The sequence below is a fragment of the Anser cygnoides genome, chromosome 3 (genome assembly GCF_040182565.1).
Source record: "Anser cygnoides isolate HZ-2024a breed goose chromosome 3, Taihu_goose_T2T_genome, whole genome shotgun sequence".
Classification (NCBI taxonomy): domain Eukaryota; kingdom Metazoa; phylum Chordata; class Aves; order Anseriformes; family Anatidae; genus Anser; species Anser cygnoides.
Genome location: NC_089875.1, coordinates 22,654,072 through 22,680,069, shown reverse-complemented (window position 1 = coordinate 22,680,069; position 25,998 = coordinate 22,654,072). Strand labels below are relative to the sequence as shown.

The window sequence follows — 25,998 nt, the reverse complement described above, 5'->3', positions numbered from 1 at the left end:
TTACTTCCTGAATATTGTTTTATTATTTAAGAATGTTTTTAATATTATCAGTCATTATGTCCCATAGACTGACATGGACGCGTCTTCAAAAACCGGGCAAAACAGAAAGAGAAACCCATATGATAAAGTGAGTTTTAATAGTCAGCACCATCATGTCATTACTTAAGTGAAGTGTATGGAATATAAGTGTTTACCTGAAGGTGTGCTTATAGTATATATGATATTAAACCCAGAAACATCAGAAAGTATATGAAAGCTGCATCTTTTATTCATTTGTCTCTGCTTCTTCAATGGGCAATTTCTTTAGAATCCAGGTTTTTAGTTTTTCTATTTCAGTTCTGTTTAACTCATGGTTAAGGTTTGGAAAAGTATGAAGGGATGTTGATACTCCCAGTGACTTTAACATCTTGTTGGTTTCTTCACCCCAAGAGTAGAGAACTAATTCATCCGCAGTTCCATGACACTGAAATAATTCTGGAAGGACGCTTTCATTTCTTTTCAAAGTCTAGATGGAGAAGAAACACTGTTAGACACATCACTACAATTTTTCAAAGAGTAGTTACAATTACATGGTGACAATTCACATAGCATTTCATTTACTTATCTGTCTTTTAGTGTGCATATACTGTCTACAAAAGCAAACAAGGAGATATAATTGGAAAAAACTGCACTTCAAATTCCCATGTGTTACCTCTTGACAAATTATAAGGTTTACATTTAGGGCTATGTCCCTCTCCAAATAAGAGAAACAGAAAAAATTCAAGACAGCAGGTGGAGCCCATGAGTGTTTTAATTCACCACAAATTTTCAAAGTATATTTACATCTACAGGGACTGTAATACCTAATGACAACGTGCAAAACATTTAATTTGTTAATCTGTCTTCTACACTGACTTACTCTGAACACAGTAGTTGTTCTGTCTGTGCAAAAAGCAACATCAAGGATAATTTTAAAGCCTTGTCTCCCTAATACCCTTATCTACTTCCAGGAAATGTTTTAAGTTTAGAATATTAACCTATTGCCTCAGATGAAAAACACTATTTTTTAATTATCATGCTTTTCTTTTAGCTAAGCAATATTTCTGTAAAAGCTTTTCACATACTCACCTGGTAAACAGCAGAGTCTTTATTGAGAAAACTAGACAGCGCAAAGACTCCTGCCAGATCTTGATGAAACCTATATGCTAAATGCATTGCCATTCCACCTCCCATTGAAAAGCCTCCTACAATGCAACAAAAGAAACAAAGATTAGATTTTACTATGTATTTATAACCCAGTGTCCAGTTTGATTATTTTTATCTTCAGACTTTTATCTTTTATACACAATGCAACTGAAAACCATTTTGAATAACAGGAAGATTATTACAATCTTAATCAAAACATGATTCAATTAAGAATTGAGTGGGCAGCTAAAGAACTGCTAAAGAGTCGTTACTAGGAAAAAAAATCGGCCAAAACACTACTTTAGAAGGTGTTTTCTGTATGGTCCCCACCAGGTACTTGAGTGCCATGGCTATATATTCTGTGATGTTAACATAGCAAAATCTTTAAACAGAATTCTCCGTTTTTTAATGCAACTTATTTTCCCCTTAGGCTAATATCATTAATGCATGAAAGATTTTTTACTATTGTACATAACTGATAAACATTCACATCATTAGACTACCACACAGAGTTTGAAGTCTTTTTTTATTGTTACTCCTTAGGATAGATAATAGGGAAAATTAGCAACATACCCCACCCGAGTTCTAACAAGATCTCTGAATTAACGGCCTTCTGTGTTCCATTGGTCTCTTAAGCTGCACCAATTCCTCATGTGAGGATTCCTCAGGGATGTTTTTTTACATGACAAACGTTTACTCATTAGGAAAGGAAAGAAATCCAGACCAGTGCGTTACTTCACAAGGACACAGTACGTAGGATATTATATTGACTATATCCAGATAATTACTAGCAGGAAGAATGACTGGCTTGCTAAAACATCTTCAGAATACAGATGACAATTGGCAGAACAGCTGTGACTGCAACTCAGAGCAAGCTGTAACATACAAGTATTGGTGTTATAATTGGTTTGTGCCAGGCTGTTAACTGGTGTTAATCAGTTGCAAAATTCTGTGCACAGACCTTTTCACACACAAGACATGAATTTAGAGATTGAAAGATACATACAAAAGTAGCAGACAAAATATCCAACCATTTTGGCTTGTTACCCTTCTGGAATGATCAAAAGGAGACTTCAAAATGAGCACAGCTCATTTGAAATGACTGTACAAACTCCCATGGGTTGACTTAGTGCTGTCCTATGCAGAAGTTTCACACGGCTGCTAGACAAAAGCCCAGCCAAAGGAATCAGTGCCTATGCAGCACTGAAATTGAGCCCACTGACACCAAGCAACTTGGACACTTCACTGGATCCTGGGATCACACAGCAAGTCCCTGGTGCAGGTTCAGAGGCAGAAAATGCTGCACTCTGCAATTACTAGTGTGGTAAAGGCAACACAGTCCCTAATAGGTAATCTTCCAGCATGTTTAACTCCAGGTCCCACCAGGTCTGAGACCCTTCAAGCTCACAGTCCATCCTGCACCATGACTGGAAGATTTAGCTTGACTTATGTAAGAATTTTTCCTACAATCATTAGACTAATCCAGACAAAGTGATTTTTCTCCCACACAACAGTATTTTTTCATTGCTGATCATTTTGTTATCAGAATTTCTATTGAATTTTTGTTTCTGCTGTCACCTTGTAGTCTTCAAAATGAATATTGCCACAACTGTAACTGAATTTTCATGACTTACAGAACCTGAATCTTAGGGAGAAAGTAGAATACACAGCTGGGAAAACTGTAGTCTAGCCTTCCTTTGTAAACACAGTCCTCAAATCGATTCGGAGAGCTGTATCCTCAAACCAGGTGATACACTCTGTAGCTATGCACTGGAGAGCTAATAACACCGATATAACACCGATATTTATCTTTGGTAAATAAAGACAGACCTGCTGTTTATTCTTTGAATCAATCTTTAGTTTAAAGTTAAAAGCAATGTGTCTAAGTGCCCAATGGCAGTTCAGAAACATAGGTTGTTAAGGAAAAGAAGGAACAAGCATGAATAAACAAATGCAAAGCACACTTTAGAAACCTCGCATAGCCCTCATCACCTGAAATTTTGGAGAAACCCGTCTTCACAAAAAGATCAAATATACTACTGCAAGCCTTTCACCTGCATCATCATTTCCTACCAGATATGTTCTGTCACATGTATAAGAATTTGACAGTGAAAATGAAAAAACAATTGCACAAGACTCAGAGTAACCACAAAAATTACACCATTGACCCCGCATTCAAAGAGAAAAACACAGATTCCGAGAAAGTATATAAAAACAAAGCAAGTTACACAGTTATTACATAAATAACCTGTCCTGAGCTGAATTTTTCTTTATCCTCTTCTGTGGAATCCAGTCTTTTACTTGTTCATTTCCTTTTGATCATTCTGAATAATGCTGTACCTTTCCCACCCAGGCACTTACACTGTAAGAGATCCTTTTGCATTTGTTTACAAATATTCTCCATACATAAATAAAACCCATTTTAAGTGTTTCAGAATACAATAAAGAAAAAGTTGTATTGAAAACTCATTACTAGTTTGTAAATGATTTAATCTAAAATTTTGTACCCAGTTAGTCACAATCTGGCAACTCTATCTGCAATTACTCACCAGCAGTCTTTGACAATGCAGTCACCTTCTGTTTAGAAAAATATTAGGTAATGGTGCTTTCATGTGGCTTATACTACTATGAGAAAATGTAATACATAGGAATAGCTCTTTGAATTTGGTTTTCTAGGGGAAAACCTGAATTTTATCACTTGACACAACAATCTCTGAGCAGACGCCATATTGTAAATACTTCAGAAACAACAATTTGGATAAGCATTTGCAGTTGGAGGCAAAATCTTTCATTTACAAGAAGCACTACAGTGTAAGTTTGACATAACACAAAAAAGGCATGTTCATTCGGTTACTTCTACGGAATTCAAATTTCAGATTAAGATAAAAACAGTACAGATACTACATGAAATAATGTATGAAGTGACAGAACATAAGCAACACAAAAGTACAAATGTACTTATGTACACTGATGGTTTCAGTATAATAAATACTGAAACCTTACAGCATTGCTAAGCAGACTGTAATAAGTTCAGATCAAAAATGACACTACATTTCAAATGGGAATTGGCAAAACGCAGCAAGACCCTTCAAGACAAACCTATATGCTAAGAGAACAAAGGCTGTACACAAAGTTCAGAATTTACAAATGTTTCACACAAAAACTGTGCGTATTTTCCATTTTTCCACCCCTTATCTATTTTTAAAGAGGTCTGTGATTATTGCTTAGGAGTTAAAATAAAAATTGGATCTATAATGTGCAGGAGCAGTGATCTAATAGTATTATTTCTCCTTCCATTTCAGGAAAGCAATTAGCCATTTGCATTAACTTTCCTGCATTACAAAGGAGGTTTATGCACAGGCTAAAACATAAGTGCATACAAAATGGACTCAATTCAGTAAAATCATTTCATGGTTACTGCAGCCAAGGCTGCCCTTGAGCTTCACATTCCCCACCAGCCTGTTCTTGTTGGTGATAATGAGGTCCAAGATAGCACCTCTCCTCATTGACTTCTCTATCATTTGGAAAAGGAAGCTATCATCAACACCTTCCAGGATGCCTTAGTCACTTTATTACAAATAATGATTATGGATTTATGAAACACCAAACCATGTCACTTTTCAGGTCTTTCCAGCATAATTTTTAAAAAAAGTAATCACAGCTGTTTTTCAACAGTAGAAATCACAGTGGCAGGAAGCAATCTTCATTATTAATCATATTTAGTGCATGAATTCTGCCACCTGCATAGGGTACAGATCTTCTGCTTGCAGAGACAAAACTTGAAATCTTGCATGAGTTACTTTTGCAGAGGCAGAAACTGCTTTGTTACAGCACAGAATCACAGAATTGTTGAGGTTGGAAGGGACCCCTGAAGAGGAGTAACCCCCCACCAAGCAGGATCACTTCGAGCACATTGCACAGCACCGCATCAAGAGGAAGAGGAATAGCTATGCCTCAGGCTTTTATAAGATAAGGATACAGGCTTGTGTGTAGGGGGTTCATCTTGGAGTGTTTATTTTAAGCAACATTTCTTCCTTTGTTTCTCTCCAATAGTTGTCTTTCATCTTCCCTGAATTTCTCCAAATTTGTCAGTACAGCTTTGGTAACAAAGTGGCAAGAGTTGGATGCCACAGAGCCTGTGCCAGCACAGTGCAAGCAGAGAAAGTTAACTTCTGTTCTGAGGCTACACCAGCAGTTAGAAATTGCCTTTGCCCATTCTGTTATCATCACAATACATTACATACTCTTACCTAACTTTCTTTCCATTTTCCCACCATTTTTCATTCTCAATTTCTCCTTTCTTTTTTTGAGATTTTAACTTAGAGTTGCTTTAATCAGTTTATTATCACGAATTTTTTCCTAAAGCTACATTTCAGTTTACTTTCTGCTCTCCCTAGGGACTTTCTGTGATTTACCTTCTATTAATGGTAACAGCAAAACCTTGTTCTACACATCATCTGCAAAGAAGCTTTCTGTTCTGACCTTTCTTTTTCGCATGTGAATGGAAGTATTATATACATTTAACAGTGCTCATATATGAATAACAGAAGAGTAAAAAAAATGCCAGTGGAACATCAAATTCCCTTCTCTACAGAACTCCCAGAACACTGCTCCTGTGTAAGTGCTTCAACATGTACTTTGTCTCAAGTGAATTTCCTCAGAGCAGCAATTTTCTCCTTTTAACCTATCTGTGAAACTTTACCAAACCTTACACACTAGCAGAACTGAAATGAATGGTTTAACCCCTGCTAGAAGTGTTACTCTGTTTGTTACTCGGTGTCTTTACAACAACAAAGGCAACTTCCCTTGACTGCATCAGCCACTTCCTCTTGTTAGGAACATGAATAAATTTGCTATTCAACCTTCTCCCCAGAAAACAGAACAAGCTTTTAAATGTGTGTTTAAGTGGCACAAGTTTTACTGCTTTCTTGTAAAAAGTATACGATAGTTTCTAATGCATCATTTCACAATAAAACTACAATCCAATTATGCATTTTTTCAACTGAAACAGGTGGTAGAGGGGAATTCAATACGTGTACCTAAGAATGATAATTTTTTTTAGCAACAGAAAAAAATAGGAATCGTGAAAAGTCTCAAATTAATTTTTACATATATTACTCTATCAAAGTATTGCTCTTACTGCTCTATCTACACCTCATGTGTGTTCATGATTGTTTCTAAGAATGACAGAGTCCTGCTGCAATGCTTACCTGACATTTTTATGGGCACTTTTAATATTGAGCATGAGTTCTGAAATATCTACAAGTGCATACCCCCATAGCCCTTATGTGGTTTTATGGTGCTCTGCTGTGAGTACCTCTTCTTTTAGCAGTCAGGCTATAACCAGCAGGATGGAGAAAGACGCATGACAATACTCCAAATTTGCTCCCAACACGAGAAGTCCTAACTTAGTATGCATGAGGTACAGAAGAGGAGTACATCTGGGGGCAAGTCAAAATGAAAGAAGAGAGGAAAAAGTTAGGTGTGAGCACAGCAAGGAAAAGATATTCACCACCTTTTAAGTATAAACATGGTCTAACATCAGTGCCAGTCACTGAAGAGAAAATCTAATAAGATCAAACAAGCCATTCTGTTAAAGAAAAGTTTCCCCATTGTTAAACTTACATTAAAAAATAAACTTAGAAAACTTCCTTTGCAACACCTCCTGTCATTTATGCCTCAGCTTTGCTCACTACTTCCTTCCATATTTTCATCTCATACCTTTGCTTCTTCCATGCAAACTGATGCACTAACAAACTCATCCTGAATACTTATCCTCCCTCTTTTCAACTCCTTCCTTAAAAATAGAACATTTTCTGTTTCTTTGCAGGAAGTACCACCTACGATTCAAATAACCAAATCTCTAGCAACTATTTGCTGCATTGCTTGCAGCTAAAATGTTTATATTTTGTAAAACAGGGGAAATGAGTAAAGGTATAAAATGGATAGGATAACTACATTCAGAGGGGAGATAGTGATGTGTCACAATGAAAAGTGTCAAGAACCACCCTATTATATTTGCAAATGACATCAAGCTGAGAAATGTACAACCAATACTGGAGACAATGAGAATCTTATATGGCACTGAAGAAATGAAAAAATGCCTGAAGGATATGCAGAAGTGCAAAGTACCACTTCTGGGCAAACTGCAAGGTTATCTACACAACTACATAAACCTCCAATTGACTTCTTTTCCTTAAAAATAAGTCAACTGGAGATTCTACTGCATCACAAGTCTTACATATAAGATGTCAGAGTGCTAGGAAAAAAAGGACTGAACTAAGCAAGAAACCATTTCCAGTCATCTCAGCCTTAAAAGACCTTGGATGAAACTCTGCATCTGATCTATGGTGGTATTTCTAGGAAGGTATAGATATGCTGAAAACGGCCCAAAGGAGACAAAGAAGAATGACTAGAGCAGTAGGAAATATGGTCTACTAGGAAAGGTTTAAAACTGAAAAGCAAGCAGGGTGATTGTAACAACCTGTAACTGTGTAACATGGAAAGAGGACGAAAACAGCCTATTCTTTGTGCTCACAGTACAAGAAGTATTCATGTTTTTAAACTGATCACAGAACAGAAACTATGTCATTCATATGTGAAATGTCATTCACACTGCATATCAAAATTGATATGTTGCCACCTTTCAAAGCCTCCCATTTTTAGGTGCATCAATAAGCAATGCAAATTTACTCTGAAGCACTGAAAATTAATGTTAAGTTTTCTGATACTATGGGTGAGATAGACTAACAGTACTGCATTGAGCCCAGGACCTCATCAGCATAATGTAGGTAAGCCGCAAAGCCATGTAATGGGTGGTACAGAAAGAAATCTCATTTGAACTGTAGTGACAAATGGTAATGCGAAACCAAAAATTTACTCTATGAGAGCAAGGTATTAAGTCCCTCTAAATGAAAGACAACATTTCCCTAATAAAGACAGAAGATACAAGATGAGATGACACCCAAAGCTTTCGAGGCCAAAATCATAAAATACCAAGATTGTAGGTGAAGTAGTTTGCCCAGTGTTTTAATGATTCACTGTTGAATTTTCATCTTCCCACCATATTTACAGTATCCTCTTTCTCTGGGATGTCAAAGCCAAGTTATTTCCTCCCCATCCCATTCTCACACACACACACAGATGGAAACGCTAATATTTACACACACAGAGGCACAGAACTTTCATGTTACTTCCACCATGGTTCAGTAGCTATGTAAGAAGTCTAGCAATAAACAAAAGTGGTTGTGTGTCTTGTGTTATTGTTACAGTACAAGGGGTTAGGAATCATGCATGTGATTTTTGGCATACAGTCAAATCTACAGGACTGTTGCTGAAAGTTTATTTTCACTGGCTGCTTACACAAGTGACTACAGGTGGCAAAGCCCAACATGCTTGGATCAGCATTTCTACACTATACAAAAAAAGTGACCTGTAAAAGAAGGAAAGAAGTACTAAAACAAGAACAGAGAACAAAAGGACGGCCTTTCACTGAAATGTAGTTGACCGAATTGAGCAGAATCAGTATGCTCCAAATGAGAAGTGGCTATTTCTGTATTTTTACACACTATCACAATGGAAGTGGTAAAAAAAAGAAAAGAAATAGACAAAAAGACCCATCACCCCCCAAAAAACAACTCAGCTTTAAGTAGAAAATGAAATGATTATCCCACATTTCAAAATGTGTTTATTTGCTTAACTAATTTAGTAATGAATTTAGACATTTATATAGAACTACATTCCGTTTTTAATAAGGTCCAAGTGTCATAATTTGACAAACTTCATCATATTCTTATCTCCAAAGTCAATATAAACTACTTACAGAGTTATTTGCAAGTGCTTTAGCCAGGAAGACCACTAAGAGTAACATCAAAGGAAGTGACAAGGGAAGTGACTTCCATTATCAAATTCAGAGGATGATATTATTTTTGAATAATTAATACTTCAGTAACAGTTTTCCTTCCTTCCCCCTACAAGGTCAGGGGAATAAAAACCTCAATGAACCAGAAGTCCACTTCTATCCAAAGACCTCTGTATTAGGGGGAAAGCAACACAAACTGTCAGGAAAAAAGAAGGGGTAGATGAGCCACATGCCACTATAAGCTGGTTGGTACAGTGAATTTACTTGCAGGTTTTAATAATACTTTATCTCCAGTGCATTAATTCTTTAGAAGCAGATTCACAGTACAGCTGTTAAAAACAAGGTTGCTGCAATGTTTTTATTGATATAGAAAATGAGGGGCATGACACAACCAGACTCCATCCTCAGGTTTAGGGTTCAGCTCTACAGGCAGCTGCTTCTGGATTTCAGAGCTAACTGTGCTACCCAAACAGCACAGGCTGTAATTTTTCTCAGAACACATGATCTTACTGTACCCATAGTCTTCAGCCTGGTGGAAAGTTTGAATGACTCCAGAAGGACAATCATCCCCCAGAACACCAGGTGCTGGGCTTCTCATTTTCCACTGCTCAAGTGCCTGCCCCTGCTTCCCCTCTCATCCCACTCGCTCTCCTTTACGCAGTGCTCCCTCAGATCTTGCCTTCTTATCCCACACCTCAGAGCTGTCAGCAGCTGCCCACCTTCCTGCTTGCCCAACACCTAGCTCGCCCTCATCTAACAATATCTTACACTCATCCTCAGCCTGTAATTTCTAGTCCACTATTCCATATAAAACCATAACCTTCAATCTTGTTACCCTCCTCATACTTTGTTTTCTTTCCACTCATTAAAACTCCCACATATTGCAAAATAGCCTGTCCTACAACCCAGTTCTCCTTAACCATTTAACAACCATCTCATTCTCTGTGGCTCCCTGCTTATGCAACTGTTCTCAGATTCTGTGACTTACCTGAAAAGGACCCCCACTGCTCTTCACAGACTTTTGTCCGTGTCCTCCAGTCCCCTTCTAAGCTATTTTGTTTGTACCTTCTGTAAGACATGTATCATTATGGGCTTTATAATTTGGTGCAGAGGGACTGAATCCATCTTCATAAACAGTGGCCTCACATTCTCTGTTGATGAAAAATGTTATAAGGCTGCTGGGTGCCTTTACAGGAATTGATTTCCTCTAAGAAACAATGCCAGAATCTGGGAAACTATTTACATAATAGTCCCACCTAAAACAACCAAGGATGTCACATTATGCTGACTCTGATATTTAAACCAACCTTTATGCACAGAAACCTCACAGGATCTGTTCAGCTTCATTCTCCATTGGATCCCATGATGGCTAATCATTAAAACCAGCACAGAGAAAGCACAAAGTTCCCACTGAAGAGCACAATCTTGTGCAGCCATGTGACAACTCATTTTCCACTAGACAATTTTTTTTTTTTTTAAACAGATTCCTTTCTGCACTTTGGCTGGAGCTAATTCAGGACTGCCTTATTTTGTTTGTTACATAAAAATAAGATTCAACTGTATGGAAGCAACATCTGTAACAGAGGCAAGGAAACAGTACCTTACTCTAGAAGCCTGAAACCAATGTTCTTAAGAACAAAGAAGGTATCAATACTTTTTTTTTCCTCACAGAGGAGGCATGCAAGTATGCAGAGAGAGGGACTTCCAAAGACATGCTGAAACAACTGGCGCATATCAGCTTCCTTACTCTGTTTACAACTTGCAAAAAAAACCTTTCATACTCTGCAGTCTCAATACTACTGATTTTGAGGGCTACAGAGAAAGGAGAAAAGCCTAGTAGCAAATTGGATCTGTAAACAGAACATCTCCCAGCTCACCCTACAAAAAAGCACCTGTGCTTCTTCAGCTGTTTCCAAGCCATCAGGTATAATACAGGAAAGACAGATCAAAGAGAGTGTGCTGACAGTCATCCAAAACAATGCATTCAGCAGCCAGGGCAACAAGCCAGAAAGGGAAAGTAAACAGAGGCCTTCAAAGAGCAACATAGGGCTGGACCAAGAAAACACGTAGGCTGAATGGTAGTGGCTCCACCATGCAGGAGCTTGATGGCATGACTCAGTTGACCATAAATTTAAAAGTTCCCACATTAAGAGTTTTTTCCCTAACCTGAAATAGTTTGTGGTCTAGGAATGGGATACTGAGCCAAGGACTCCTGAATTCTCATTCCCTCTCTCACGCACGCTACTTCTTTGGCCTCAACACTCCACTACCTATTTCATAGAACTACTGTGAAGGCTGCTGGAAACCTGTGGAAATTAAGAGGGGCAGGAAGACAGACATGAAATATGACAGCTAACACATCATTTGTTATCAAGTGTTAATCTTTAGTGGTGTAACATGAGACTTGTTTCCCCATGAATTAGCTTAAACCAAAATGTTTAGAGCAGTAAGAAAAAGTCCATGATTATTTATATGCTACTTCTGCATTCTCCAAAATACAAGCTGCTTTGGGAAAGTATGCTTTTCCATCCTTGAAGAGGGCAAAAGGTAAGAGGTATACATTTTTCACTGTTTCAAGTAAAGCACTGCTCACTCTATGTTTTAAATCACAACGACAAATTATAATTTACAATAAAAACAGTTTCAAGTTACATTGTTGAGGGTACTGCTTGCAGTTAGCCTCATTCACCATCTGATACAAGTTTAAATAACTATTTAATATCCTTGAGGACTGGCTGCTGAAGGGGTTGTTCAACAGAAGCAAGGCATGCTCATGTGAGTTCAGGGCAGAATAATTTCAAAGTAGATGATCTCAATTAGAAGGATTAAAATAAACACTTTCTAAAAAACAGTCTTACCTATTAGTATCCTATTCTTTGCGATGCCATTTTTAATCTCATCATTGATCAAGTCTGTAAGTCCCCGACACATAGAGTCAATGCTTTCAATGTGTTCTGGACAGTCATTAGAGATCTTATACCTGTCAAACCACACAGTGGAAAACGCTCCTTTCATGGGTGTATATGGCCTAGAGTGGTGGAAGGAAAAGAAACAAATGATTAACAAAGCGCAAGATCAAAGTGGTCCACATAACTGATAAATAAAAACAATTCACTATCCGCCCAACAAAGGAGAGAAGGAACCTCTTTCAGCTCTAATTCAATCACTTCATATTTTCCTGCACTCAAAACACTATCATCCTTCAAGAGTGAAGACGACATTTGGCAACTATAAGATGCAAGTTTCAGTCAGTTCAATGTCAAGGTTCATTAGTTGAGCTAAACACTTTCAATCATAATCCTGTCAAGAGGTTCCTAATCCTAAACAAAGCTTGGGTTGAAATTTACCTGGGAACAGGACAGACTGAAATAACTGCTCAACAAGACAATTTTGAAGGATCTAGCTTTATGTGATCCAGTTGTCTTATTTTTGTTGAAATTAACAGGAGAGGGCTACTTTCTGTAAATACACGGAGGGTGAACCTCCATGTATTTACAGAAAAATTCTTCCTTCTGTTAATTTTTTTTCTTAAATAAATACAGCCATCCTCACCTTCATGAGGCAACTATCTCAAAAGTAACTGAAATAAATGCCATGGAGGTATTGCTTGGTGTGCAGACAAATTAAAGGCACAATATTTTTTCCTTCCATAATACTGTGTTGTCAGATTGGTATTTTAGATTCTTTAACTTGCTGCCCAAACCTCAGATAACCATGAAAGGTACAATTTAAAGCAGCCTTTTCTTTGTTTTTAAATAAAGAAGATTAATTGAGCTCTGAAATCCCAGGAAAGGTGATCTAATTGCCTTGCAACAGTTCCACAATTTAATACCAAACACAGTGCTTTGAGTTCGATGCTTCAGCTCAAAACCAAGCCCCCTAAAATCCTTAATTGCAATGTTTAATCAGCTGGCACATTTTTTTTTTTTACTTAAGCTCAGATGAGTTCAGATCAGATTACAGATCAGATTTGCCTAAAAACAGACAGCCTTTGATAAATTTGTCTGGATGAGAACCCACTGAAAAGCTAACATTGACTTTTGTGCTCTCTTGCTTTTTTTCAGTATTAGGATTAAACAAAACCACAACTAGCCTAAAATGAGAAAGCCACTATTTCAATTATTCCTAATGAAGGAACAAATTCTGCTTTTATTAATACCAGAGAGGTTTCATATATGGAAATGTCTATTCCAAACACACAAATGCTTCCACTAGCAGAAGTGTACAAGAGGTTGATGACTTTTTGTATTGCTCAGTCACACAGGTCTAAAATGAGAATGCAGATTTTCTTCTGCCAGGTGCTATGAACATGTAATATGTAAGATTCATGACAAAAGCTGATGAACCAAGCATAAAGAAAGAGGCAATGAACAGCAGACAGGTACACACACTACACTGTTTCATCTATTTGAACACAGTCTCAGTGAAAAGTACGTAAAAACTGAAACAATCCACTGTTACTCAAAATGGCACACATGTATGTGGTCAACTTTAGTACAGAGCACACCTTAAGTTGTCCCTCATTCGCTTAATTTGAAACTAAACATTTACTTAAGCACTAGAATTAACACGTACTTTTTAAATTATCCCTTACTTCTCCACTAAAAAAGGTAACTATTAAAGTAAAGGAAATTCAGTGGAAATATTTCATACACCCAACAAGCTGAAGATAAATGAAAAAACTGTTTTACTTTCCTAGCATTAAGACTGTATCTAGGACTCTTCCCAAATGAATTCATCAACACCTAAGAAACAAGATTACAAGTTTCTGATTACAAGTTTCTAATTTACCTAAGTTTATCAGTTTCTAAGAGGAGCCGTTCCAGCCAAAATTACCAACAGTAGAGTCCATGGAGTTTCTGAAAGTCACTTGGATGATCTGATGTACAACAGACTAAGCACTTCAGCAAACAGCACTTAATTCATGGTTTAGGTTTCTCAAACACTTTTACATCAGTCCTGGTAAAAACACTTAGCAGCTAGAGCCAGAATGCTTTATTTTCTTGTAAAACCAGAGTAACTTACATATATGTTAGAAGAGATGTGTAAGGTTTTAGTATTAGTACAGAAGGTCAACCCATGATTTCCATATAATTGATACATATTTTGCCTTAAATAAAGGAAATAGACTACAAAAATATTAAAATGTACTTCCCCATAACTGAAAGACAATTTAGAATCAGGACAAAGTCCATGATGAGATTATAACACTTGATCAGAAGTCAAAACTCAGGACTTTTACCTTTCTGTCTTTGCAAATTCTTCAAAGACTAATGTGTCTTAATCCCACAGGAAAAGACCCCCAAGCAAACAGGCAAGACTCTTTCAGCTGTCTCAAAAACATCCTTGCAACCACTCTTGATTTCTCAGAAATGCATTAAAAATAACTTTTACATAAAGCTGAGAAGTAAGATTCTTTTAATGGTTCACCCAACTGGCACATCTGTTTTAGTCATTCACCTTGTTCCTTAAATAAATCCCTTTATTAGTTGGCACACTACAACTCAGACATTACCACGGTAAACAAATATGTTTGGCATGGAACCATCTGTACAGCTCCAAGAATACAGCACAAAATTTCTTCATACAATTAAACCACAAAAGAAAAAAATTCCCTATGTAACACTGACACAAGAGGCTGGACTAAAACACACTAATGCAAAGAAATAAGCCTGGAGTGAAGTCTCCAATTAAGCACAGCATGGTCAGTTATGTCAGTTATAGACAGTATCAGGCCAAATGGTCATTTTAAGTTTGGATTTTTTATTTTTTTTTTTTTTTTTACTTTCCTAATTTCAATCGAAACTTGAAACACTAGTCCTAATGCATTTTTTTGTGTGCCTCACTTATTCTCTTTTTAAATGGTATTGAAAAATAAAGCTCTGTGCCCCTAAACCACATGCTTTGGAAACTCTGAATACAAATATATAGCCCTGCCCACACCCCAGACTTTGTTCATTTTTTTGAAGGATGTGTTTTTCCCTTGCTTATTAGGCCCCGGAGCACACAAAGGACTCAAGATATCAGAAAACAAAAATCACGAGTCCTTCTTCCAGATATATCCAACTTCCCAAATTGTTCCCAATTTTAAGAGATGTTTAAAACAACTTCCTAGAAGTTGCACTAACTCTCTAACTGAGATAAGATGATGGAAGGGAGACACGGCTAACAGCATTTAGAAACTGCAGGCAGGTTCCCTCTGGAAAAGAATCTTTAAAATGCTTCCTAACACTTGCTCCAGGCCATTTTTTCTTACTACTTCACAGGTCTTTTTCAAGGGTGTGTAAGCATTTTAAAGGGTTAGTAAGCACCTATAATGCTTGCCTTATGAGTACACTTCTTGAAGGACTGAACATGAGAATGCAGTTTCAGGAAGATCCTACATACCTAACATCTGAATGTCTTAAAAGGAAAACATATGCTGTAAAACTCTGTATTTGTCAACCTTTTAATCTTTTAAGCATATATTCAAATACAGAGGTGATCTTCACTGTTGGTTTCCACTGCAAAGTTCCTAAGTAACACAAATCATTCATGTTTTCACAAATTAAAGATAGGTAAGCTTCTGCTAATGTAAGTTATGTACCAATGATGAAAATGTAATGAAAGCAAGCAGTAATGCCTCCATCTTCTTCCACTTACGTGAGACACAGAGGCCTAACCATGTTTAGAATTGTGTCAAATAATTTGAAGTAATCTTAACAGAAGTGGACAGGAACCAAGTAACGCCACACAAGGTTCAAATTCAGATCTAAAGGCATACAAAACTCCATCTCCAAAATGTTATTAACATAGCAATTCAAATAAAACTAAATGTGTTTTGTTAACCAATAAATCACTGTCCCTGTCAAACATTAAGACCTAAAAAGATACAACAGCAAGAAAACTAGCTGCTTTGAATAAGAAACATGAGACAGCACCTTGATAAACAGTAAGTATTCTTCCCCCAACTCTTCCTCCTAATGAAAAAATATATCACTGCCTTTACATTCAGCACTACGATCACCCTACTAATACAAACCCCAAACCACTGGTGATGGCTTACAACTTTCTTGAAGTTCCAGACAGAACTTCCTGAGATGTCAGACAGAATTGGGAATTTATCATGAAGTTAGGCTTCAAGATTCACATAAAGGAAGACATGTTAAAATTTCTGAAATCTTTAATTTTGCTTCCTTTCCAAATCCATCTCCTTTCAGTTAGGAAGCACAGAGTCACATAAGACTTTGTAATGTTGTCTTTTAGAAGTCTACACATGCCTTCAAGAAAATCTACAGAGCACATTGCCAGGTTACTCAAGTTCTAGAAGCAAGTCTTGACTCTGTTAAAACTGATGGCAGTTTTTCCAATGAAAGCAAGTTTACTCCCCAGTCTGCAACAGAAAACCTGGTTCATAATTCTGCTTTTGATTCCCACTGTCTACTTGAATCAAAAAATGAATTAGAAAAAGATAGGGGGAAGGCAGAGAATCCACTTATTCAAATCAGAAGCATTATGCAAAGATCTAATCCAAATTGTACTTTACGCTAAATCTGAGGCTCAGCACAGCTTACCAGTGAAACTTTGTGGTATGGTAATCCCAGCATATGTATCAGATTTTTTTCCCCAGGTGTAGGGGTGGTCACTTGTGGATTTGTACATATCAGAGAAACAGCAATAACATTGTGGTTGAGTACGCCATAAATTACCTTTCCCACATTACCTGTGGCTGCTTCATAAATTCACTGAAAGAAAATTGCAAGAGGCAAACCAAGGCTCTGATCTGATTCAGTTCTCCATTAAGGGGTTTGAAAGATATTTTAGTTTTCAGAACAGTATCCCTTCACAAGCTGGTGGTAAAGAACACTGAAGATGGATGTATGACATTAGCTAAGCACAAGATGCTTAAAACTCTAAAAAGACTGTAAAGCAATAGTACAGGGTGACAACTTAGAATCCCACAACTGCTTGATGGAGGGCCTATATGTAAAAGACTATCTCCAGTTCTTCAGCATTGGAAAGTGGTTGAGGGAAGAAAAGCAAAAGGATGTTTAAGAGTGTGATGTAGTTAAAAGGATTAATAATCCTAGATTATTGCCAGTAGGTTTTCCCTTGTCTCCCTCAAGCACTATTAAAGCATCTCTGACAAGAGCTTATTGCATTCCACATAGTATTTAGTATATACACGTTTTCCTCAGCTAATGGAAGAGGAGCAATAAAAGGAAAATATGAAGTTTATCCATGCATGCTTTCATCATTATTATACAGAATATGATAAATTTCTGCTTAGGAGGAGAAGAAAGAACTACCCCATAATACAAACCAAAACCCTTTTCACTTGTCCCTCAAAATTCCACTTCTAAAAAGACGTCTTTGTGTTAAATTTATGAATGAGGTTAGGGCTCACAAAAGTGAAGGATTAATAACATTTGCTTGAGCCAAACATACTATGATAGGCACCATGCACGCTCCCCATTGCGGCTCTGCCAATCCATCTCAAGTCTGACCTGCAGTACCCCTGCTGCTTTTCCAATCCTAGGCCTCTCACAAGGAGAGACTGCCAATGCAGCTGAATGGTGCCAAACTGTCTGGTGGTTTTGCAATATAGCCAAATGGGGACTGTGATGAGATGAAACTCATTTCCACCCGTGAGCAGAGCAAAGATGCGAACCTAGGTAAAAGGATGAAGACCAATGCATACAATACGGAGAAGCTCAGAGCAGCTACATAGTTACAGACAACGGAAATTAGAATATATTGAAAAAATAGACAAACTCTGCAGAGACATATTGGCCATAGAAAGGTATGTTGAGTGAATGTCAAAAAGATCCACAAAATAGCCTGAGCAGTATTTATAGTTTACTCTCTGACTTGCAGAAGAGGACTGTCAGAATGGAATGCTAGACAACGCAAAGAATCTTTGACCTAGATTTTTTAAGGGAATTATAGAAGGTAAGGTATACTTATTAAAACAAATGGAGCCTAAATGGTTTTAACTTTACCACATTAGCTCCTGCAATGCCAATTTAAACTATCACTTTCTATTAAAAAAAGGGTAAATTGGGTGGTATTCAGTTCTGATTTAGAAACTCAATAGAAACCTAATGTTTAAGTCACAGGCATAGCAGCTGAAACAGTATTTAAAGCTGTAACCATCCTGACCCAAATAAAAAAAGGAAAAAGGAAACCCTTTCCTTTAAAACTGTGACTGTAGACGTGGCTTTAAGGATTGCATCAGATACTAGGTCTACAAGTTGAGATTCTGCTTTTTAATTAGGAGATATGCACTAGCATTACAAGGGAGAGGAAATACCAATTCTGTTGTCTTTAGCACATTGCACCGGCGTGTTAGTACTGGTCTTGAAAGAAAGCTAAAGCTGAAAGAGCAATCTACTAAAATAAAAACTTCTCATTTTCAGTATCCCAGTTGCCTATATTACAGAGAAAGTAAAAACCCTCTCTAAGAAGAATAATCTTAAAATTCAAGTTTGTAAAGCAAGACATTTGAACAAAATCTGCATGTACCACCTTCAGGTATTTAATTTCCAAACATACTGCACTTTCAGGTGCTGCTACTCTTGCTGCATCACACTGAGTCTTCAGATCTGTGTATTATTCAAGCATGCTCTTAACCGCAAGAATTTATTTTACTGTGATTTGCTATTAAAACAGCTGCACAGTTTCTAACTACATTGTTATTTTCAGTCAGGAAACAGGCAAGTTTGAGACACTTAAAACACTCCAAAGTGATGGAGAAAGCGTGAAAATGCTGCACACATTTTACCTGTTTGGGGGAGTGCTTATTCTCTACATAGACCCTGTATATTATATAAGTGATTGATCAAATAAAAGCAAGCTTTTATAAAAAGGTCTAGAGCATTTTACAGAGACCTACGGAGAACAGTACAAAATATTTTTTATAAAATGTAGTTCAGAACTGTTCTAGTGCTTGTACCCATATAAGGAAAGTACCCTCTACAGTGTTTGCTGAAATCAATGCTAATCAAGCAGAAAACATGTTTTAGAATTCTTCTAGATTACATGCTGGGATGGTTTTCCAAAATAATTTTCAAATGTATTGACTTTTGAATCAAAACACGCCTGAACATCTGATGCTGTAGTAATAAATGAAAAACACATGTATCAGCACTGGAGATAAAATCTACATAAATTGAAACAAAATCAATCCACCCTCCACAAAGAACAAAAAAATATAATGCTTCATTGAAAAATTTGAATTCCACTGCTTTTCAGAACTCTTTTTTATGTGCTGAAGAGCATATAAGGCCAAGTCTACAGATCTACCTATCAGCAGAATTGTATCAGTAAGAATTGTGAAGAGGTATTTCTGACCCGCACTTTATCCTGTGAGAGCCTGTAACACTGCAGTTGTATCATCAAACCTGCTTTTACTGGCATAGATACTTTGAGAGTGTTCAACATGTATGTGGTAAGCTATGCTGGAAAAGACAGGAGCTTACAGGCTATGAACTACATCCACATAAGCAGCATTTTGCCAGAAGATCCTATTAGCCAAGCAATCCCACATCTTGCTTAACTTCAAGCTTCTCTTTGATTTCATCATGAGTGTAAAAACCTGCTGGCAAGCTTTGCACTGTGCTCCTAAAATTGACAATGCAGTGGCAGGTTTACCATCCCCCTCATCCCTGTAGCTTTTTACCAGCACCACTCTATTTCCACATGTTCAAAGGCTGGATTAGAACTTTCTTCAGCATTATCTGCACACCTGTGGGTATCATTATCAAGGACACTTAATTCTCCTGTGATGCCAGAAGCATTTAGCATTCTTGTCAAAACATATATGTTTTGTGTATGTGCATGTGTATATATATTTACACATACACAAAAATCAGAGCATATATTCAAGTGGCTAATGCAGATAAAATTATTTTACTGGTTGCTATTCAAGTTTGGATGTTCTAGGCCTTGTTTTTCTTTTCTGTGGACAGAAGGAGAGCAAACATTGCTAACATTCCAAAAAGCATAGTGTGTTTTGAACTTGAATACCAAAACAACATTGAAAGGGTCTGCAAAGGCTTGTTACTTCTGTTTCCACCAGTAATCCATACCTTCACAAATTTCACTTCATTGCTGTGAACAGTGGCAAACATTATCATATTAAGGATTTCTGTTTTATTTCACTATGTCAGATAACAGTGCTTATCAGCAACAGAGGGTTCTACATCAATATTCCTAAGCATACTTCATATTGCCAAACTGTGTGTGTACTTTTTTCTTTGAATACAAAACTGCTCACAGTTTTGCTATGAAACACTTCTGAATCAAATCCTAAACAACTTCAATCTGCTCTAGAAATGAGTAAGAATGGCCTCAGATTAAAAAAAGAAAGTTAACTATTACTCAGATCTTGCAATTACAACCATATATTTCTTCCCATCCCTTTACCAAATTAAATAAAACCAAAGCCTTATGATAAAAACAAATTCCCCCAAATGCCATTCATTTGACTCTGATCTTACTGGTTATTAATACATACTTTATATACGTGGTTATCCAAAAAACAGAAAAATACTGGACCTCAAAATTGCAGTGGGATGGAAAAGTGAAGCACTGGCCTAACAGACACGGTCTGAGATGCTTTGGCTACACATAGCATGTGAAGAAAGAATTTCATAAGGAAACAAAGCCTCAGCATTTCTCCTGTACTTGCTGTTGATTGGGAAGAAGCGGAGCCCATCAGCATGTTTGATACAATACTGAAAACTCTAGCCATCACTTTAGCCTGTCAATGAGCTAATGATCACATTATTTACAGACAGTCATATCTACTACCTACTAACCCCAGATACACTGGTTCAAAAACTTCTCATGGGCTTGATTTTTGTTACAGTGAGTATATTCACACAGTCTCTCAATGGCTTTTCCTGCCTAAGTAGATCACAAAAATACATGGTCAAGGAAAGGCTTTTAACATATTAGTGAGTGCCAGACAAAATCTACTATTATACTTGTTTATACGCTCCAAGATTTTTTTTCTTTCAAACCTCTGTACCTTGAAAGTCCATGTAGAATGTCACAATTTCCTTTCCCTTTCAGCATCCAACCACACTTCAGAACAAATTCAGATTGAAACTTAAGTCCTGTTATCTTTAAAGGAGACATAACCTTGGCCCAAAGACACCTTAAAAAATGGACTGATACTAAGAAAAATTAAACATCCTTGAAATATAAAGGCAAGTCTTTAGGTTGCTAAATATGAAGGTAGGTACCCAAATTCTGGCCTTTTCTGGTTAACCTCCTTAGCTTCCAAATTGACAGGAGTATATATTTTTATCTCTATTTCTAGTATACCACTATGACAAATGTCACCTAACAAGATTTTACCTACAGCGACCATTGAACACAATTCTCTTTTAAAAAGTTGCGTCTGACGCAAAGTAAAGGAAACGTGTAATTTTAAATTCCCAGTCCTTCCTCCAGTAGCTGAAGATCTTTCATATCGTACTTGTCACAAAGATCAACCACCAATAAGGACTGAAGCTTGGCATTAAATACAAAAAAGTATTTTAGTGGTTAATTTACGGAAGTTAAAATAGGTAGGACAGTGACCCAGAATACAGCTCTGTAATACCATTACAACACACACTGGAGTATCTTCTACATGCACCAAGGATGTGGAAAGAGGCTACGAGGACAACATTTGAAAGTGAATTAGAAACTGTGACTTATGTGAAGTCTTAACCATTCAGCATTACCAATGCAGGACAGCAATGCACTGTTGAGCGCTGATTTTTGTCAAAAAGCATAGACTAAGAAAGAAGGAAATATTACCACAATCTGTACCAATATTTAAAAGCATATTTTACAGTACTGGACTACAGTAATTTAATCATACTGTTAAAATATACTGTGCAATACCTGGCAGGAGCTGTTGGATAAATTACTTTTATATGCTGGAAAGCCATGTCTTGATTCAAAATTTGTTTTATCCATGTTCTTGCTCCTTGGCCAGTATCACCTGTATCACAATGAAGCATACAATAAGAATTATCCTGTGCATTTAGAAGAAAAACTATAACAATTTGAAGGATTAACTTTGTGATTTAAAAATCAGATCTAATTTTGAAATGTAGTGTAAATATATTTGACATTGTATTATTTATATATATATATTCTTTAATAACCTCTATTGCTTTCACAATGAAGATGGACTCAAAGATTCCCAGAAACAGACTCTTTAGGAGTCTCAACAGCTTAAGCTTAATAAATACTTTACTACATCCAGTGTATACCAGTCCAGTGTACCTCCTAATCAGGCCACAAGGCTTTGTCTTACTTGCAACTTACCTTATTTGCTGGTAACAGAAACAAACAAAACATACCAGTGAACATTTTAAAAAGTGAGTTAGAAAACCTGCTGCTTCCCTTAGAAAAAATGGATCATTTTTTACTACAGCATTTTATATTAACCCACTTCAAAATTTAGTCAAGCAATAAGGAAGACCTTCACATTTAATTATGCTAGTATTATACATAAGCTTTAAGCAAAGTATCAGACATTCATATCTTGAACACTTTTATGAATAGTTGGGAGTTTGAATTAAAATATCTTGCAGGCTGCTCAAAAACATTAATCCAACAGTTCCATTTGAAGACTAGTTGAGATCTGATTCTCAGCGTGCTTTTTTCCTGGTCTTATCAACTCAGCATATAGACAAAACCCCTATTGACTGAAGGGCAATGAACAGATATACAAGAACTCAAATGCTGCACGTGTTCCTTGTGAACAAATATACATCAGAGTTAGTCTGCTCCATTACTTTATCTCAGATTGGTCAGGTTGACTTTAAAACTCACTGTATTCAATAAAACACCCACGGCACAAGAAAAAGTATTGTCCTAATCCAGGCTTACTGCCACCTTGCATGGCTTATTCCAAACAACGACACATGAATATACTAATTTATTCCTAAAGTGATTAAAATTCCCCAGTGAAGGTTTTCTCTTGCTTTACCATTCACAGAAAATTTAGAGACTTATCTACATTTACAATACATTTTCAGAAATAAAAAAAGGAAAGCAAGAAGGATCTAAGCCCAGCATTTTTTTTTCGGTTGAGCACAAACAGCCTACGAAACTCTGTTTGACCTAAATATTCCAAGTGGCAATTAAACAATAGGGTCTGCAAACCAACACAGATCTTACTCTATGCTATTTTAAACTGTAAAAATCAAATTTAAATCTCTAACTGGATGCTCCTGAACACAAGCACTTTCCTTACACGAGTTGTAAGGTCTGAAGTCCCAATACAACCTCTCAGAAGACACTGTTGAAACCCAAATGTTTCTCTTAAGAAGGCATCAATAAAATTTTTTTACACTCTTTTTTCCCCTCCAACTACAAAGAAAATCTACACATTTCAAGCACTTGCACAGGACCAACCCTCATGAAAGTAAACCTAAGCAACTATGCAAACAGTTGCAGGATTAGGACTTAGGTCTTTGTAAACTCCTTAATGATGCAGAACACATCTTTTATTATTTACTCGCATTTCTTAAGCTTCGCCAACTTCAGCACAAGCATCTACAGTTCTTGAGCTAGTTTGTCAACGAAAAGTTAACAGAAAGCTCAGTTAGTAATAGAAAAATTGATTACGGCATTGTGTGTGCCAAGAGTCCCCATAGTCCAAGGGCTCTGCAATCTGCAAGCACTTGTATGCAGAGGTAAAGCATTTTGATTCAGTAATAACATGATTTTGAGGAGAGGGAGACAGCAACAGACTTCCAAAGAACTTGTCTTTCAAGTTGTTCGTAGATTTCAACACTATGTTCTTCGACCTTTACTGGTAACAGGCAATTAACACAGTCAGATCTGTTGCAAACCTGAAATAAACGAATGGTAACACTATCTTTTTCTCCCCTCTGAAGTAAAACATGAATTACTTTCCTTCAAAATATAGCTTGAATTTTCAAATTTTGTCTCTGTATTTGTCAAGTAAAGTTGTAAACTTACACGTAAGTGCATGTTACAACATGCAAAGTTATACACTGAAGTCTATAAAGTTACTGTACATCTAGCACAGTAGAAGATTGATTTATTTGCCTTCCTTGCCGTGCTATGAAACGGATGGATCCTTTATTTAAAATTAGACGTACAGCACTGGGAATTTTCTAGTGTCTTTCTCTACCATTTTGCATTTCCATTCTCCACTTGTTACATTTTGTCTGCAGAAAGCATTATGGATTCATGCCATCTGACTGCCACTTTCCATCACCAGTACTGTACAGAAAGCACCAATTCCGCTCCATACGCCAGCCCACAGCAGCGGCACTGTGGCCACCTCTGTTTTAAATTCTATTCTGCGGAATTGCTAAACCAAACCAAAAAAAAAGCACCCTTGTACTTCTCCCTCGCAAATACTATGACTGAAATCATATCAAAAATGAAAAATTGTAGAGTACTTTAACCACATGTGGCATCAGCCTCTAACCATAATCTTTCCTTACTCTTCCAACATGAGAGGAAATTATTTCCTCAAGCATAAAAGCATTAGTGTTAACAAGAGGGCTGAACACATCTTACCAAGCCTTTCACTTTCATTTTTTAACATACAAGATTTGAGAAAAACATAAATAATCTGTATTATAGAAATAAAATTAATAAGCACCTACATCTTCGTTAAACTAGATATAATTACTAGCAAAAAGCAAAGGTTAGAGATAGACGGAAGGAATTAAGCACTTTGACACGTGCACAAAGGCCAACAGAACAAATTTCCAAGGCCTTGTATCTACTAATCTGTGACCTATGACCACTTTTTTTGTTACATAGACTTTTTGCTCTATTTAACGGTTCTGTTAACCCTTCGGTTAACCCTGTGGGTCCTGCCCGCAGGCTGCTCACCGATGTGGCTGAGGCAGGGGCCAGAAGGCACTGGCCGGCAACCTGCTGACGAGGCACTGTGCACAGCAGAAGCACACATTAAAAGAAACTAGTGATACTCTGCCATCAACCTTAAAAGAACCTAGCGATACTCTGCCATCAGCCCGAGCCCCCATCCTTCGCAGGAGGCCGAATGACCAGGCGCAGCAGAGCAGGGGGCACGCCACCTCTGCGGGCCGGCCCGGCGTGCTGGCTCCCTGCGGGGAAGGCGAGGCCACAGCCGCGGGGACACGAGCGCCCGGAACGGTTCTTCCTCGCCCTTCGGCCCCGCCGTGACCAGGCCCGCCCGCCGAGCCCCTGCCCCGCCGCAGAGGGAAGGTGGGAGGGGAGAGGGAAGGAGGGAGGCAGCCACCTGAGCCGTGCAGGAAGATGAGGGAGGCGCTGTGCCGGCCCGCGGGGAGCACCACGCTCCGCTGCAGCACGCCGGGCGCCGCCATGCCCGGAGCTCTCCGCCTCCTTCTCCCTCCCTCGGCCCGGCCCAGAGGCGGCCCCGGGCTGGCCCTGGCCCTGCCCAGCAGCTGCTGCCTGCCCCTGCCGGCGCCTGGTAGCGCCCGGCCGGGCGACCGGGGAACTTTCCTCGCCCCTCCGGCACAGTCGGGCTGTGTAGCGATAGCTCTCACGCTACTCGGTCGCTGCAGCCGGGCCTGAAAGGCTGGGGGCTTTACGTTGAGAAAATAAAAATAAATAAATATTAGGGGTTTGCCTCACCGCAGCTGTGCCCAGAGCCCCCAGTTCCGGGCACTGTCACTCCAGGGGAAGCAGCTTGTTACTTGTTCTTGTCCAGGCCATAGAATAAAACTGCAGCGTTACTGGGTTGTTCTCACTGATTTTTTTCATCTTCGTCTGTACTTCTTCAGCCTTTCAAGCAGCATTGTCTTAGGTTTAAAATTAGGTTTCTATAGGTACCTATAAATCTGCCCTTTTTTTACTAGGCCAAGTAAAAATCTTGCCATGCTCTCTGAGTTAGGCCTGGCTCTGAAGTTCTCACTCCATTCAATTCCATATTCTATCACTGCCATCTATTTATAGAAGACACTATATCTGTACAGACCCTATATTTAGAAATACCA

General features: G+C 37.8%; 1 protein-coding gene across 5 annotated transcripts; it reads right to left on the bottom strand.

Moving 5' to 3' along the window:
- On the bottom strand, window positions 1-25,998 carry LYPLAL1 (lysophospholipase like 1). 5 transcript variants are annotated; one of them, XM_013174004.3, is made up of 5 exons: window positions 25,980-25,998; window positions 21,905-22,004; window positions 11,884-12,053; window positions 1,108-1,223; window positions 1-505 (listed from the first exon to the last, which is right to left on the bottom strand). In XM_013174004.3, exons 2-5 carry the CDS (start codon window positions 21,949-21,951, stop codon window positions 266-268), a joined length of 573 nt encoding a protein of 190 aa, XP_013029458.3. In that variant the 5' UTR covers window positions 21,952-22,004; window positions 25,980-25,998; the 3' UTR covers window positions 1-265. The 5 variants fall into 5 exon arrangements, with proteins under 5 accessions (XP_013029458.3, XP_013029454.3, XP_047913630.2 ...); XM_013174000.3 differs by lacking the exon at window positions 25,980-25,998 and adding an exon at window positions 25,637-25,887; XM_048057673.2 differs by lacking the exon at window positions 25,980-25,998 and adding an exon at window positions 25,281-25,449.

Coding starts and splice junctions, on each gene's coding strand:
- LYPLAL1 (XM_048057673.2), bottom strand. CDS start 25,365: ATGGCGGCGCCCGGCGTGCTGCAGCGGAGCGTGGTGCTCCCCGCGGGC. Junction 22,005..25,280: donor CATCTTCCTGCACGGCTCAG/GTGGCTGCCTCC, acceptor ATTGTGATACAG/GTGATACTGGCCAAGGAGCA. Junction 12,054..21,904: donor TATCCAACAGCTCCTGCCAG/GTATTGCACAGT, acceptor CCACCACTCTAG/GCCATATACACCCATGAAAG.